At 56.9% G+C, this 16,014-nt stretch overlaps 1 protein-coding gene across 1 annotated transcript in view; it reads left to right on the forward strand.

Moving 5' to 3' along the window:
- The first annotated feature begins 489 nt into the window (after positions 1-489).
- The window catches only part of LOC115945910 (ryanodine receptor 1), a 111,665-nt gene continuing 96,140 nt past the window's right edge, over positions 490-16,014 (forward strand). The window contains exons 1-12 of the mRNA XM_034072124.1: positions 490-598; positions 2,849-2,961; positions 3,390-3,483; positions 4,289-4,382; positions 5,324-5,398; positions 6,557-6,713; positions 9,024-9,188; positions 10,419-10,540; positions 11,460-11,649; positions 12,778-12,907; positions 14,204-14,299; positions 15,521-15,639. Of these exons, the coding sequence (XP_033928015.1) occupies positions 490-598; positions 2,849-2,961; positions 3,390-3,483; positions 4,289-4,382; positions 5,324-5,398; positions 6,557-6,713; positions 9,024-9,188; positions 10,419-10,540; positions 11,460-11,649; positions 12,778-12,907; positions 14,204-14,299; positions 15,521-15,639 (1,464 nt within the window). The remainder of the gene's footprint in view (positions 599-2,848; positions 2,962-3,389; positions 3,484-4,288; positions 4,383-5,323; positions 5,399-6,556; positions 6,714-9,023; positions 9,189-10,418; positions 10,541-11,459; positions 11,650-12,777; positions 12,908-14,203; positions 14,300-15,520; positions 15,640-16,014) is intronic.

Consider the following 16,014-nt stretch of genomic DNA (forward strand, 5'->3'; position numbering starts at 1 on the left):
TCAAACCGGATCAAACCGGAACAAACCGGAGCAAACCGGTTCAAACCGGTTCAAACCGGATCAAACCGGTTCAAACCAGATCAAACCGGATCGAACCGGATCAAACCGGTTCAAACCGGTTCAAACCGGATCAAACCGGTTCGAACCGGATCAAACCGGATCAAACCGGATCAAACCGGTTCAAACCAGATCAAACCGGTTCAAACCGGATCAAACCGGATCAAACCGGTTCAAACCGGTTCCAACCGGATCAAACCGGTTCAAACCGGATCAAACCGGATCAAACCGGATCAAACCGGTTCAAACCGGTTCAAACCGGATCAAACCGGTTCAAACCGGATCAAACCGGATCGAACCGGATCAAACCGGTTCAAACCGGTTCAAACCGGATCAAACCGGATCAAACCGGATCAAACCGGTTCAAACCGGATCAAACCGGATCAAACCGGATCAAACCGGTTTGAACCGGTTCAAACCGGATCAAACCGGATGGAACCGGTTCGAACCGGATCAAACCGGTTCGAACCGGTTCGAACCGGATCGAACCGGATGGAACCGGTTCGAACCGGTTCAAACCGGATCAAACCGGAACAAACCGGTTTGATCCGGTTTGATCCGGTTTGAACCGGTTTGATCCGGTTGGAACCGGTTTGAACCGGTTTGATCCGGTTTGATCCGGTTTGAACCGGTTTGATCCGGTTTGAACCGGTTTGATCCGGTTTGATCCGGTTCGAACCGGTTCGAACCGGTTCGAACCGGTTCGATCCGGTTTGATCCGGTTTGAACCGGTTTGAACCGGTTTGATCCGGTTGGAACCGGTTTGATCCGGTTTGAACCGGTTTGAACCGGTTGGAACCGGTTCCATCCGGTTCGATCCGGTTTGAACCGGTTCGAACCGGTTTCATCCGGTTTGATCCGGTTTGAACCGGTTCGAACCGGTTTGATCCGGTTTGATCCGGTTCGATCCGGTTTGAACCGGTTTGAACCGGTTTGATCCGGTTCGAACCGGTTTGAACCGGTTCCATCCGGTTTGATCCGGTTTGAACCGGTTTGATCCGGTTTGATCCGGTTTGATCCGGTTTGAACCGGTTTGATCCGGTTTGATCCGGTTTGAACCGGTTTGATCCGGTATGATCCGGTTCGATCCGGTTTGATCCGGTTCACTCCGGTTCGATCCGGTTTGATCCGGTTTGAACCGGTTCGCTCCAGTTTGATCCGGTTTGATCCGGTTTGATCCGGTTTGATCCGGTTTGAACCGGTTTGAACTGGTTTGATCCGGTTTGATCCGGTTGGAACCGGTTTGATCCGGTTTGATCCGGTTTGATCCGGTTTGAACCGGTTCGAACCGGTTTGATCCGGTTCGAACCGGTTTGCTCCGGTTTGATCCGGTTTGATCCGGTTGGAACCGGTTTGATCCGGTTTGATCCGGTTTGAACCGGTTGGAACCGGTTTGATCCGGTTTGAACCGGTTGGAACCGGTTTGATCCGGTTTGAACCGGTTTGATCCGGTTTGATGCGGTTTGATCCGGTTTGATCCGGTTTGAACCGGTTTGATCCGGTTTGATCCGGTTCGATCCGGTTCGATCCGGTTTGAACCGGTTTGATCCGGTTTGATCCGGTTTGATCCGGTCTGATCCGGTTTGATCCGGTTTGATCCGGTTTGATCCGGTTTGAACCGGTTTGAACCGGTTTGGTCCGGTTTGATCCGGTTTGCTCCGGTTTGATCCGGTTTGAACCGGTTCGATCCGGTTTGATCCGGTTTGATCCGGTTCGATCCGGTTTGATTCGGTTTGCTCCGGTTTGATCCGGTTTGATCCGGTTTGAACCGGTTTGATCCGGTTTGCTCCGGTTTGATCCGGTTTGAATCGGTTTGATCCGGTTTGATCCTTTTTGAACCGGTTTGCTCCGGTTTGATCCGGTTTGCTCCGGTTTGATCCGGTTTGCTCCGGTTTGATCCGGTTTGATCCGGTTTGATCCGGTTTGAACCGGTTTGATCCGGTTTGAACCGGTTTGATCTGGTTTGATCCGGTTTGCTCTGGTTTGATCCGGTTTGCTCCGGTTTGATCCGGTTTGATCCGGTTTGAACCGGTTTGATCCGGTTTGATCCGGTTTGATCCGGTTTGAACCGGTTTGATCCGGTTTGCTCCGGTTTGATCCGGTTTGAACCGGTTTGATCCGGTTTGATCCGGTTTGCTCCGGTTTGATCCGGTTTGAACCGGTTTGATCCGGTTTGATCTGGTTTGATCCGGTTTGATCCGGTTTGAACCGGTTTGATCCGGTTTGCTCCGGTTTGATCCGGTTTGAACCGGTTTGATCCGGTTTGATCCGGTTTGCTCCGGTTTGCTCCGGTTTGATCCGGTTTGCTCCGGTTTGAACCGGTTTGATCCGGTTTTTGGTCAGTTTGGGTCGGTTTGGGTCAGTTTTGGGTCAATTTTGGGTCAGTTTGGGTCAGTTTGGGTCAGTTTGCTCCGGTTTGAACCGGTTTGATCCGGTTTGCTCCGGTTTGCTCCGGTTTGCTCCGGTTTGAACCGGTTTGCTCCGGTTTGATCCGGTTTGATCCGGTTTGATCCGGTTTGATCCGGTTTGATCCGGTTTTGGGTCAGTTTTGGGTCAGTTTTGGGTCAGTTTGGGTCAGTTTGCTCCGGTTTGAACCGGTTTGATCCGGTTTGCTCCGGTTTGCTCCGGTTTGCTCCGGTTTGAACCGGTTTGCTCCGGTTTGATCCGGTTTGATCCGGTTTGATCCGGTTTGATCCGGTTTGATCCGGTTTGATCCGGTTTTGGGTCAGTTTTGGGTCAGTTTTGGGTCAGTTTGGGTCAGTTTGATCCGGTTTGCTCCGGTTCCGCCCAGGGGAGCCCTGCTGGTGGACCATCCATCCTGCATCCAAGCAGCGCTCGGAGGGGGAGAAGGTTCGAGTAGGAGATGACCTGATCCTGGTGAGCGTCTCCTCCGAGAGGTACCTGGTGAGTGCCAAGGACACGCTAAGGACACGCTAAGGACACGCTAAGGACACGTGATAGCCCATGTAACACACATGTAACACACATGTAACACACGTCATGTCCCATGTAACACACGTGACACCCCATGTAACACATGTGATGTCCCATGTAACACACGTGATGTCCCATGTAACACACGTGATGTCCCATGTAACATACGTGATGTCCCATGTAACATACGTGATGTCCCATGTAACATACGTGACGTCCCATGTCCCACACGTGATGCCCCATGTAACCCACATGTAACACACGTGATGTCCCATGTCCCACACATGGCGCCCCATGTCCCATATGTTACACCCCATACAACACGTGTGACGTCACACACGTGACACACGTGACGTCACACACATGACGTCACACGTGACCCCGCGGTGACCCCGCAGCACCTGAGCACGGCCAGTGGGGAGCTGCAGGTTGATGCCTCCTTCATGCAGACCCTGTGGAACATGAACCCGATCAGCTCCGGGGGAGAGGAAGGTGGGGGGGGGGGGGCACCTATGGGTGCTGTGGGGGGAGGGGTGGAGGGGGGCACCCATGGGTGCGGGGGGGGGGAGGGGGGGGGTACACATGGGTGCTGGGGGGGGAGGGGAGGGGCACCCATGGGTGCTATGGGGGAGGGGGGGTAAACATGGGTGCTATGGGGGGGGGGCACCTATGGATGGGGGGGGTGGGGGGGGTACACATGGATGCTATGGGGGAGGGGCACCTATGGGTGCTATGGGAGGGGAGGGGGGGTACACATGGATGCTATGGGGGAGGGGCACCTATGGGTGGGGGGAGGGGGAGGGGGGGTACACATGGGTGCTATGGGGGGGGGAGGGGGGGGGAACCCACATGGGTGCTATGGGGGGGGGTCACCTATGGATGGGGGGGGGTACACATGGGTGCTATGGGGGAGGGGCACACATGGGTGCTGTGGGGGGAGGGGAGGCACCCATGGGGGGAGGGGCACACATGGGTGCTATGGGGGAGGGGCACACATGGGTGCTATGGGGAGGGGGGTCACCTATGGATGGGGGGGGGTACACATGGGTGCTGTGAGGGGAGGGGGGCACCTATGGGTGCTATGGGGGGAGGGGCACCTATGGATGGGGGAGGGGGAGGGGGGGCACCCATGGGTGCTATGGGGGAGGGGGGAGGGGGGGGGAACCCACATGGGTGCTATGGGGGGGGAGTCACCTATGGATGGGGGGGGTACACATGGGTGCTGTGAGGGGAGGGGGGGGCACCCATGGGTGCTATGGGGGGGGCATCACGTGACCTTAGCCCCACGTGACCGCAGGGTACGTGACCGGGGGTCACGTGCTGAGGCTGTTCCATGGTCACATGGACGAGTGTCTGACGGCAGCAGCTCCGGAGCAGGGGGAGGAGAGGAGGTCAGAGGTCAAAGGGTATTATGGGATGGATGGGGTAGGGGGTATATGGGATGTATAGGCTATGGGATATATAGGGTATGTGGGATATAGGGTATGGGATATGGGATGTATGGGATATGGGCTATGGGGTATTATGGGTTATGGGGTATTATGGGATGGATGGGGATAGGGGGTATATGGGATATGGGGTATGGGGTATATAGGGTATGGGGTATGGGGTATATGGGATATATAGGGTACGGGATATGGGATGTATGGGATATGGGGAATGGGATATTATGGGCTGTGGGGTATTATGGCCTATGGGTTATTATGGGTTATGGGGTATTATGGGTTATGGGGTATTATGGGCTATGGGGTGTTATGGGCTATGGGGTGTTATGGGCTATGGGGTATTATGGGTTATGGGGTATTATGGACTATGGGGTATTATGGGTTATGGGGTATTATGGGCTATGGGGTATTATGGGTTATGGGGTATTATGGGTTATGGGGTATTATGGGTTATGGGGCATTATGGGTTATGGGGTATTATGGACTATGGGGTATTATGGGTTATGGGGTATTATGGGCTGTGGGGTATTATGGGTTATGGGGTATTATGGGTTATGGGGTATTATGGGTTATGGGGCATTATGGGTTATGGGGTATTATGGGCTATGGGGTATTATGGGTTATGGGGTATTATGGGTTATGGGGTATTATGGGCTATGGGGTATTATGGACTATGGGGTATTATGGGTTATGGGGTATTATGGGGTGTGGGTATTATGGGTTATGGGGTGTTATGGGCTATGGGGTGGTATGGGCTATGGGGTATTATGGGTTATGGGGTATTATGGGATGTGGGTATTATGGGTTATGGGGTATTATGGGTTATGGGGTATTATGGGTTATGGGGTATTATGGGTTATGGGGTCGGTGCTGACCCCCCCCCACAGTGTTGTCAGCTATGAGGGAGGAGCCGTCTGCAGCCAGGCCAGGTCCCTATGGCGCCTGGAGCCCCTAAGGATCAGGTACAGGCACCCCATAGACCCCAATGGGTCCCATAGACCCCAATGGGTCCCTTAGACCTCAATGGAGCCCCATAGACCCCAATGGAGCCCCATAGACCACAATGGGTCCCATAGACCCCAATGGGTCCCATAGACCCCAATGGAGCCCCATAGACCCCAATGGGTCCTCATTGACGCCAATGGAGCCCCATTGGCGCCAATGGAGCCCCATCGACCCCATTGGGTCCTCATTGACTCCATTGGGTCCCCATTGACCCCAATGGGTCCTCATTGATGCCAATGGAGCCCCATTGACCCCAGTGGAGTCCCATTGGCCCCAATGGAGCCCCATAGACCCCAATGGGTCCCATAGACCCCAATGGGTCCCCATTGACCCCAATGGAGCCCCATTGACCCCAATGTGTCTCCATTGACCCAATGGTGTTCCCATTGACACGTCCGTATATATCCCTTAGCCATGTTCATACCCTGTACCCCGTATCCCATATCCCATATCCCATACATCCCATATCCCATATCCCACATCCCACATCCCATATCCCATATCCCACATCCCATACATCCCATAATATCCCATATCCCACATCCCATATTCCATATCCCACATCCCATAATATCCCACATCCCATAATATCCCATATCCCACATCCCACATCCCACATCCCACATCCCACATCCCACATCCCACATCCCATATCCCATAATATCCCATATCCCATATCCCATATCCCATATCCCATATCCCACATCCCACATCCCATATCCCATATCCCATATCCCATATCCCATATCCCACATCCCATATCCCATATCCCACATCCCACATCCCACATCCCACATCCCATACATCCCACATCCCACATCCCATATCCCATATCCCACATCCCATATCCCATATCCCACATCCCACATCCCATACATCCCACATCCCATATCCCACATCCCATATCCCACATCCCACATCCCATATCCCATATCCCACATCCCATAATATCCCATATCCCATATCCCATATCCATCCCATAATATCCCACATCCCATACATCCCACATCCCATATCCCACATCCCACATCCCATATCCCACATCCCATATCCCACATCCCATAATATCCCATATCCCATATCCCATATCCCATAATCCCCCCTCCCCGTTGCAGCTGGAGCGGGAGTCACGTGCGCTGGGCTCAGCCCTTCCGCCTGCGTCACGTGACCACGGGCCGGTACCTGGGGCTGCAGGGGGAGCAGGGACTGATGCTGCTGGAGGCGTCAGCTGCCAACACTCACGTGACCGCGTTCTGCTTCCGGGCCTCCAAGGTGGGGGAGGGGCTGGGATCCCCCTCCCCCCCCCCCCCCCCCCCCCCCCCAATGCCCCTCCCCCACCCATCACATTGCCCCTCCCCCCATCCCATCCCATCCCATCCCCATCCCATCCCATCCCCATCCCATCCCATCCCATCCCCATCCCCATCCCCATCCCATCCCCCCCCCATCCCCATCCCATCCCCATCCCCATCCCATCCCCATCCCATCCCCATCCCATCCCCATCCCATCCCCATCCCATCCCATCCCCATCCCCATCCCATCCCATCCCATCCCATCCCATCCCATCCCCATCCCATCCCCATCCCCATCCCCATCCCATCCCCATCCCATCCCATCCCATCCCATCCCCATCCCCATCCCCATCCCATCCCCCCCCCATCCCCATCCCATCCCCATCCCCATCCCATCCCCATCCCATCCCCATCCCATCCCCATCCCATCCCATTCCCATCCCATCCCCATCCCATCCCATCCCATCCCATCCCATCCCCATCCCATCCCATCCCATCCCATCCCCATCCCATCCCATCCCATCCCATCCCCATCCCATCCCCATCCCATCCCCATCCCATCCCCATCCCATCCCATCCCATCCCATCCCATCCCCATCCCATCCCATCCCATCCCATCCCCATCCCATCCCATCCCATCCCATCCCCATCCCATCCCATCCCATCCCCATCCCATCCCCATCCCATCCCATCCCATCCCCATCCCATCCCCATCCCATCCCATCCCATCCCCATCCCATCCCATCCCATCCCCATCCCATCCCCATCCCATCCCATCCCATCCCCATCCCATCCCATCCCATCCCCATCCCATCCCATCCCCATCCCATCCCCATCCCCATCCCATCCCATCCCATCCCATCCCCATCCCATCCCATCCCATCCCCATCCCATCCCATCCCCATCCCCATCCCATCCCCATCCCATCCCATCCCCATCCCATCCCATCCCCATCCCATCCCCATCCCATCCCATCCCCATCCCATCCCATCCCCATCCCATTCCCATCCCATCCCCATCCCATCCCCATCCCATCCCATCCCATCCCCATCCCATCCCATCCCCATCCCATCCCCATCCCATCCCATCCCCATCCCATCCCATCCCATCCCATCCCATCCCCATCCCATCCCCATCCCATCCCCATCCCATCCCCATCCCATCCCATCCCATTCCCATCCCATCCCATCCCCATCCCATCCCATCCCCATCCCATCCCCATCCCATCCCATCCCATCCCATCCCATCCCCATCCCATCCCCATCCCATCCCCATCCCATCCCATCCCCATCCCATCCCATCCCCATCCCATCCCCATCCCATCCCCATCCCATCCCCATTCCCATCCCATCCCATCCCCATCCCATCCCCCTCCCCATCCCATCCCCATCCCATCCCCATCCCATCCCCATCCCATCCCATCCCATCCCATCCCCATCCCATCCCCATCCCATCCCCATTCCCATCCCATCCCATCCCCATCCCCATCCCATCCCATCCCCATCCCCATCCCATCCCATCCCATCCCATCCCATCCCATCCCCATCCCATCCCCATCCCATCCCCATCCCATCCCCATCCCATCCCATCCCCATCCCATCCCCATCCCATCCCATCCCCATCCCATCCCCATCCCATCCCATCCCCATCCCATCCCCCTCCCCATCCCATCCCCATCCCATCCCCATCCCATCCCCATCCCATCCCATCCCATCCCCATCCCCATCCCATCCCATCCCATCCCCATCCCATCCCCATCCCCATCCCCATCCCATCCCATCCCCATCCCCATCCCATCCCATCCCATCCCCATCCCATTCCCATCCCATCCCATCCCATCCCATTCCCATCCCATCCCCATCCCATCCCCATCCCATCCCATCCCATCCCATCCCATCCCATCCCCATCCCATCCCATCCCATCCCATCCCATCCCCATCCCATCCCATCCCATCCCCATCCCATCCCATCCCATCCCATCCCATCCCATCCCCATCCCATCCCATCCCATCCCATCCCATCCCATCCCCATCCCATCCCATCCCATCCCCATCCCATCCCCATCCCCATCCCCATCCCATCCCCATCCCATCCCATCCCATCCCCATCCCATCCCATCCCCATCCCATCCCCATCCCATCCCCATCCCCATCCCATCCCCATCCCCATCCCATCCCCATCCCATCCCCATCCCATCCCATCCCATCCCATCCCCATCCCATCCCATCCCATCCCATCCCATCCCCATCCCATCCCATCCCATCCCATCCCATCCCATTGATCCCATAGGAGAAGTCGGAGCCTGTTCCCCGCAGGGACATAGAGGGGATGGGTCCCCCTGAGCTCAAGTATGGGGAGTCCCTTTGCTTCCTGCAGCACTTGGACAGTGGCCTCTGGCTGACGTATGCGGCTGCTGACCCCAAAGCTCTGCGGCTGGGGCTGCTCAAGAGGAAGGTGGGGGATGGGGGGCAGGGCTATGGGGCAGTGCTATGGGGTGTGCTATGGGGCAGGGCTATGGGGCAGGGCTATGGGGCAGGGCTATGGGGTGTGCTATGCGCCTGGGGCTGCTCAAGAGGAAGGTGGGGGATGGGGGGTGTGCTATGGGGCAGGGCTGTGGGGCAGGGCTATGGGGCAGGGGGTGTGGGGTGTGCTATGGGGTGTGCTATGGGGTGTGCTATGGGGCAGGGCTATGGGGCAGGGGGTGTGGGGTGTGCTATGGGGTGTGCTATGGGGCAGGGCTATGGGGCAGGGCTATGGGGCAGGGGGTGTGGGGTGTGCTATGGGGTGTGCTATGGGGCAGGGGCAGTGCTATGGGGTGTGCTATGGGGTGTGCTATGGGGTGTGCTATGGGGCAGGGCTATGGGGCAGGGCTATGGGGCACAGCAATGGGGAGCTATGGGGTGTGCTATGGGGTGTGCTATGCGCCTGGGGCTGCTCAAGAGGAAGGTGGGGGATGGGGGGCAGGGCTATGGGGCAGGGCTATGGGGCAGGGCTATGGGGAGCTATGGGGTGTGCTATGGGGCACGGCTATGGGGCAGGGGGTGCGCTATGGGGTGTGCTATGGAGCAGGGGAATGGGGTATGCTATGGGGTGTGCTATGGGGTGTGCTATGGGGTGTGCTATGGGGTGTGCTGTGGGGTGTGCTATGGGGCAGGGGCAGTGCTATGGGGTGCACTATGCGCCTGGGGCTGCTCAAGAGGAAGGTGGGAGATGTGGGGCAGTGCTATGGGGTGTGCTATGGGGCAGGGGGTGCGCTATGGGGCAGGGGAATGGGGATGGGGCTGTGCTATGTGTCTCTATTGGTCTCTATGGGTCTCTATGTGTCTCTATTTGTCTCTATGGGTCTCTATGTGTCTCTATGTGTCTCTATGTGTCTCTATGGGTCTCTATGTGTCTCTATGTGTCTCTATGTGTCTCTATGTGTCTCTATGGGTCTCTATGTGTCTCTATGTGTCTCTATGTGTCTCTATGGGTCTCTATGTGTCTCTATGGGTCTCTATGTGTCTCTATGTGTCTCTATGTGTCTCTCTGTGTCTCTATGTGTCTCTATGGGTCTCTATGTGTCTCTATGTGTCTCTATGTGTCTCTATGGGTCTCTATGTGTCTCTATGTGTCTCTATGTGTCTCTATGTGTCTCTATGTGTCTCTATGGGTCTGTGCCCCACACGTCTCTGTGCCCCATAGGCCATCCTGCACCAGGAGGGTCACATGGACGACTCCCTGTCGCTCTCGCGCTCTCAGGCGCAGGAGGCTCAGGCAGCAAGAATGGTCTTTAGTACAGCAGGACTCTATGGGAGCTTCATACGGTGCGCTATGGGGCAGCTATGGGGCAGCTATGGGGCTGCTATGGGGCAGCTATGGGGCAGCTATGGGGCTCTATGGGGTGCTATGGGGCGCTATGGGGTGTGCTATGGGGTGTGCTATGGGGTGTGCTATGGGGCAGCTATGGGGCAGCTATGGGGCAGCTATGGGGCAGCTATGGGGCAGCTATGGGGCGCTATGGGGTGGGCTATGGGGCAGCTATGGGGCGCTATGGGGCAGCTATGGGGCGGGCTATGGGGCAGCTATGGGGCAGCTATGGGGTGTGCTATGGGGCAGCTATGGGGCGGCTATGGGGTGTGCTATGGGGCGCTATGGGGCGCTATGGGGCGCTATGGGGTGTGCTATGGGGTGTGCTATGGGGTGGGATAGGGATGGTCTTCAGTACAGCAGGACTCTATGGGAGCTTCATCCGGTGCGCTATGGGGCGCTATGGGGTGTGCTATGGGGCAGCTATGGGGCAGCTATGGGGTGTGCTATGGGGCAGCTATGGGGCAGCTATGGGGTGTGCTATGGGGCAGCTATGGGGCAGCTATGGGGTGTGCTATGGGGCAGCTATGGGGTGTGCTATGGGGCAGCTATGGGGCAGCTATGGGGCAGCTATGGGGTGTGCTATGGGGCAGCTATGGGGCGCTATGGGGCAGCTATGGGGTGTGCTATGGGGCAGCTATGGGGCGCTATGGGGTGTGCTATGGGGCAGCTATGGGGCGCTATGGGGTGTGCTATGGGGCAGCTATGGGGTGTGCTATGGGGCGCTATGGGGCAGCTATGGGGCAGCTATGGGGTGTGCTATGGGGTGCTATGGGGTGTGCTATGGGGCGCTATGGGGTGTGCTATGGGTCCCTATGTGTCTCTATGGGTCCCTATTGGTCCCTGCTGGGCTCTGACCTCCCGCTGACCCCGCAGCTCATTGGACGCCCTGGGCTCCCGGCCCCGCTCTGGCCCCGCCCCCCCCGCGCTCCCATTGGCTGCGGTCGAACTGAGCCTGCGTGACCTGATCCGGTACTTCCGGTGCCCGCGGGGGGCGGAGCTGCACGAGCAGAGGCAGCGCGCACTGCGCATGCTCCGGGCGCGCCAGAACCTGTTCCAGCAGGAGGTCAGCGGGGGGAGGGGCTGAGGGGGGAGGGGCTATGGGGCTGAGTGTGTGTCTATGGGGCAGGGCTATGGGGCTGTGTGTTTCTGAGGGAGGCTATGGGGCTGAGTGTGGGGCTCAGTTATGGGGCTGAGTGTGGGCCTGGGTTATGGGGCAGGGCTGTGGGGCTCAGTGTCTCTCTATGGGGCTCAGTGTCTCTATGTCTCTCTATGGGGCAGGGGTTGGTGTCTCTATGTCTCTCTATGTGTCTCTATGTCTCTCTATGAGTCTCAGTGTCTCTATGTCTCTCTATGGGGCAGGGGTTGGTGTCTCTATGTCTCTCTATGTGTCTCTATGTCTCTCTATGGGTCTCAGTGTCTCTATGTCTCTCTATGGGGCTCAGTGTCTCTATGTCTCTCTATGTCTCTCTATGTCTCTCTATGGGTCTCTATGTCTCTCTATGGGTCTCTATGGGTCTCAGTGTCTCTCTATGTCTCTCTATGGGGCAGGGGTTGGTGTCTCTATGGGTCTCAGTGTCTCTCTATGTCTCTCTATGGGTCTCTATGGGGCTCAGTGTCTCTCTATGGGGCTCAATGTGTCTCTATGTCTCTCTATGTCTCTCTATGTGTCTCTATGGGTCTCTATGTCTCTCTATGGGTCAGGGGTTGGTGTCTCTATGGGGCTCAATGTCTCTCTATGGGTCCCTATGTCTCTCTATGGGGCTCAGTGTGTCTCTATGTGTCTCTATGGGGCTCAATGTCTCTCTATGGGGCAGGGGTTGGTGTCTCTATGGGTCTCTATGGGTCTCAGTGTCTCTCTATGTCTCTCAATGTCTCTCTATGGTCAGGGGTTGGTGTCTCTATGGGTCTCAATGTCTCTCTATGGGTCAGGGGTTGGTGTCTCTATGTCTCTCTATGGGGCTCAGTGTCTCTCTATGGTCTCTATGTCTCTATGTCTCTCTATGTCTCTCTATGGGGCTCAGTGTCTCTCTATGGTCTCTATGTCTCTCTATGGGGCTCAGTGTCTCTCTATGGGTCAGGGGTTGGTGTCTCTATGTCTCTCTATGTCTCTCTATGGGGCTCAGTGTCTCTCTATGTCTCTCTATGGGTCCCTATGGGTCTCTATGGGGCTCAATGTCTCTCTATGGGGCAGGGGTTGGTGTCTCTGCTCCTCACCTGCATCGATCGCCTCAGTGGGCTGAGTTCTGCTCTCGCTGAGCGCGGGGGGGGGGAGGAGGCAGCAGCAGCCAAAGAGGTCGTGAACCTGCTCTATGAGCTGCTGGGTGAGCACATGGGGGGCAGCTATGGGGCGGGGGGGGGGTGTGGGGCACTATGGGGCTATGGGGCACTATGGGGGCTATGGGGGCTATGGGGGGTATGGGGCTATGGGGGCTATGGGGCTATGGGGGCTATGGGGCACTATGGGGCTATGGGGGCTATGGGGCACTATGGGGGCTATGGGGGCTATGGGGGCTATGGGGGGTATGGGGCACTATGGGGGGTATGGGGCGCTATGGGGCACTATGGGGGCTATGGGGGGTATGGGGGGTAAGGGGCTATGGGGCACTATGGGGGGTATGGGGGCAATGGGGCACTATGGGGCTATGGGGGCTATGGGGATCTATGGGGCTATGGGGCGCGGGTGGGGGGGGGGGCTATGGGGCACTATGGGGGCTATGGGGCTATGGGGATCTATGGGGCACTATGGGGCACTATGGGGCTATGGGGCTCTATGGGGCGCTATGGGGCACTATGGGGGGTATGGGGCTATGGGGCTATGGGGGGTAAGGGGCTATGGGGGTTATGGGGCACTATGGGGGGTGTGGGGCACTATAGGGCACTATGGGGGCTATGGGGCTATGGGGGGTATGGGGCTCTATGGGCTATGGGGGGTAAGGGGCTATGGGGGGTATGGGGGTATGGGGGGTATGGGGCTATGGGGCACTATGGGGGGTATGGGGGCAATGGGGGGTATGGGGGTATGGGGGGTATGGGGCACTATAGGGCACTATGGGGGCTATGGGGGGTATGGGGGATATGGGGCTATGGGGTCAATGGGGGGGGTATGGGGCTATGGGGTCAATGGGGGGTATGGGGGCTATGGGGCATGATGGGTGCTGTGGGGCAGGCTATGGGTGCTATGGGGCACTGTGGGTCAGGAAGGGAGCTATGGGGTGGGATGGGGTATAATGGCAGCTATGTGGTGCTATGGGGCGGGATGGAAGCTATGGGGTGGGATGGGTGCTGTGGAGCAGGGTGGGAACTGTGGGTCCCTATGGGTCTCTATGGGTCTCTATGGGTCTCTATGGGTCTCTATGGGTCTCTATGGGTCTCTATGGGTCTCTATGGGTCTCTATGGGTCTCTATGGGTCTCCATGGCTCTCTATGGCTCTCTATGGGTCTCTATGGGTCTCTATGGGTCTCCATGGGTGTCTATGGGTCCCTATGGGTCTCTGTGGGTCTCTGTGGGTCTCTATGGGTCTCTATGGGTCTCTATGGGTCTCTATGTGTCCCTATGGGTCTCTATGGGTGTCCATGGGTCGCTATGGGGCAGGCTGTGTCTCACCCTCCCCCCACAGCCTCCCTGATCCGAGGCAACCGCTCCAACTGTGCTTTGTTCTGCTCCAACCTGGACTGGCTGGTGGGGAAACTGGATCGGCTGGAGGCGTCCTCGGGTAGGGGGCGCTATGGGGCAGGGTATGGGGAGCTATGGGGCAGGGTATGGGGCAGGGTATGGGGCGCTATGGGGCAGGGTATGGGGCGCTATGGGGCAGGGTAGGGGGCGCTATGGGGCAGGGTAGGGGGCGCTATGGGGCTGGGTATGGGGCGCTATGGGGCAGGGGGCGCTATGGGGCAGGGTATGGGGCGCTATGGGGATGGGTAGGGGGCGCTATGGGGCAGGGTATGGGGTGCTATGGGGCAGGGTATGGGGCGCTATGGGGCAGGGTAGGGGGCGCTATGGGGCAGGATAGGGGGCGCTATGGGGCAGGGTATGGGGTGCTATGGGGCAGGGTATGGGGCAGGGTAGGGGGTGCTATGGGGCAGGGTAGGGGGCTCTATGGGGCAGGGTATGGGGTGCTATGGGGCAGGGTATGGGGCGCTATGGGGCAGGATATGGGGCAGGATAGGGGGCGCTATGGGGCAGGGTATGGGGCAGGGTATGGGGCAGGGTATGGGGCAGGATAGGGGGCGCTATGGGGCAGGATGGGGGGCGCTATGGGGCAGGGGGCGCTATGGGGCAGGGTAGGGGGCGCTATGGGGCAGGGGGCGCTATGGGGCAGGATGTGGGTCTCTATGTTTCTCTATGTCTCTCTATGTGTCTCTGTGTGTCTCTATGGGTCTCTATGTGTCTCTATGTGTCTCTATGTGTCTCTATGGTCTCTATGGGTCTCTATGTGTCTCTATGGTCTCTATGTGTCTCTATGGTCTCTATGGTCTCTATGTGTCTCTATGGGTCTCTATGGGTCTCTATGTGTCTCTATGGGTCTCTATGGGTCTCTATGTGTCTCTATGTGTCTCTATGTGTCTCTATGTGTCTCTATGGGTCTCTATGTGTCTCTATGTGTCTCTATGTGTCTCTATGTGTCTCTATGTCTCTCTATGATCTCTATGGTCTCTATGGTCTCTATGGGTCTCTATGGGTCTCTATGTGTCTCTATGGGTCTCTATGGGTCTCTATGGGTCTCTATGTGTCTCTATGTGTCTCTATGTGTCTCTATGTGTCTCTATGTGTCTCTATGTGTCTCGATGTGTCTCTATGGGTCTCTATGTGTCTCTATGTGTCTCTATGGGTCTCTATGTGTCTCTATGTGTCTCTATGGGTCTCTATGGGTCTCTATGGGTCTCTATGTGTCTCTATGGGTCTCTATGGGTCTCTATGTGTCTCTATGGGGCAGGTATCCTCGAGGTTCTCTATTGTGTGCTCATTGAGAGCCCTGAAGTTCTCAACATCATCCGAGAGAATCACATCAAGTCAATCATTGCTCTGCTGGACAAGCATGGACGGAACCACAAGGTCAGCACACGTGGAACATACATGTGATCATGTGACAACATACGTGTTACATACGTGTGGTCATGTGACAACATACGTGTTACATACGTGTGGTCATGTGACAACATAAGTGTGATCATGTGTCTTCATATGTGTAACATACATGTGATCACGTGACAACATACGTGTAGCATACATGTGATCATGTGTCGTCATACATGTAACATACATGTGGTCATGTGTCGTCATACGTGTAACATTTTATCCCATGATATTTTATCCCATGAACATGTTATCCCGTGTTCACATGTCAGGTCCTGGATGTTCTCTGCTCTCTGTGTGTCTGTGATGCTGTTCACACATGTTCTCACACATCACACATGTTATCACACACAT

This window comes from Melopsittacus undulatus, chromosome 24 (assembly GCF_012275295.1).
Source record: "Melopsittacus undulatus isolate bMelUnd1 chromosome 24, bMelUnd1.mat.Z, whole genome shotgun sequence".
NCBI classification, from domain to species: domain Eukaryota; kingdom Metazoa; phylum Chordata; class Aves; order Psittaciformes; family Psittaculidae; genus Melopsittacus; species Melopsittacus undulatus.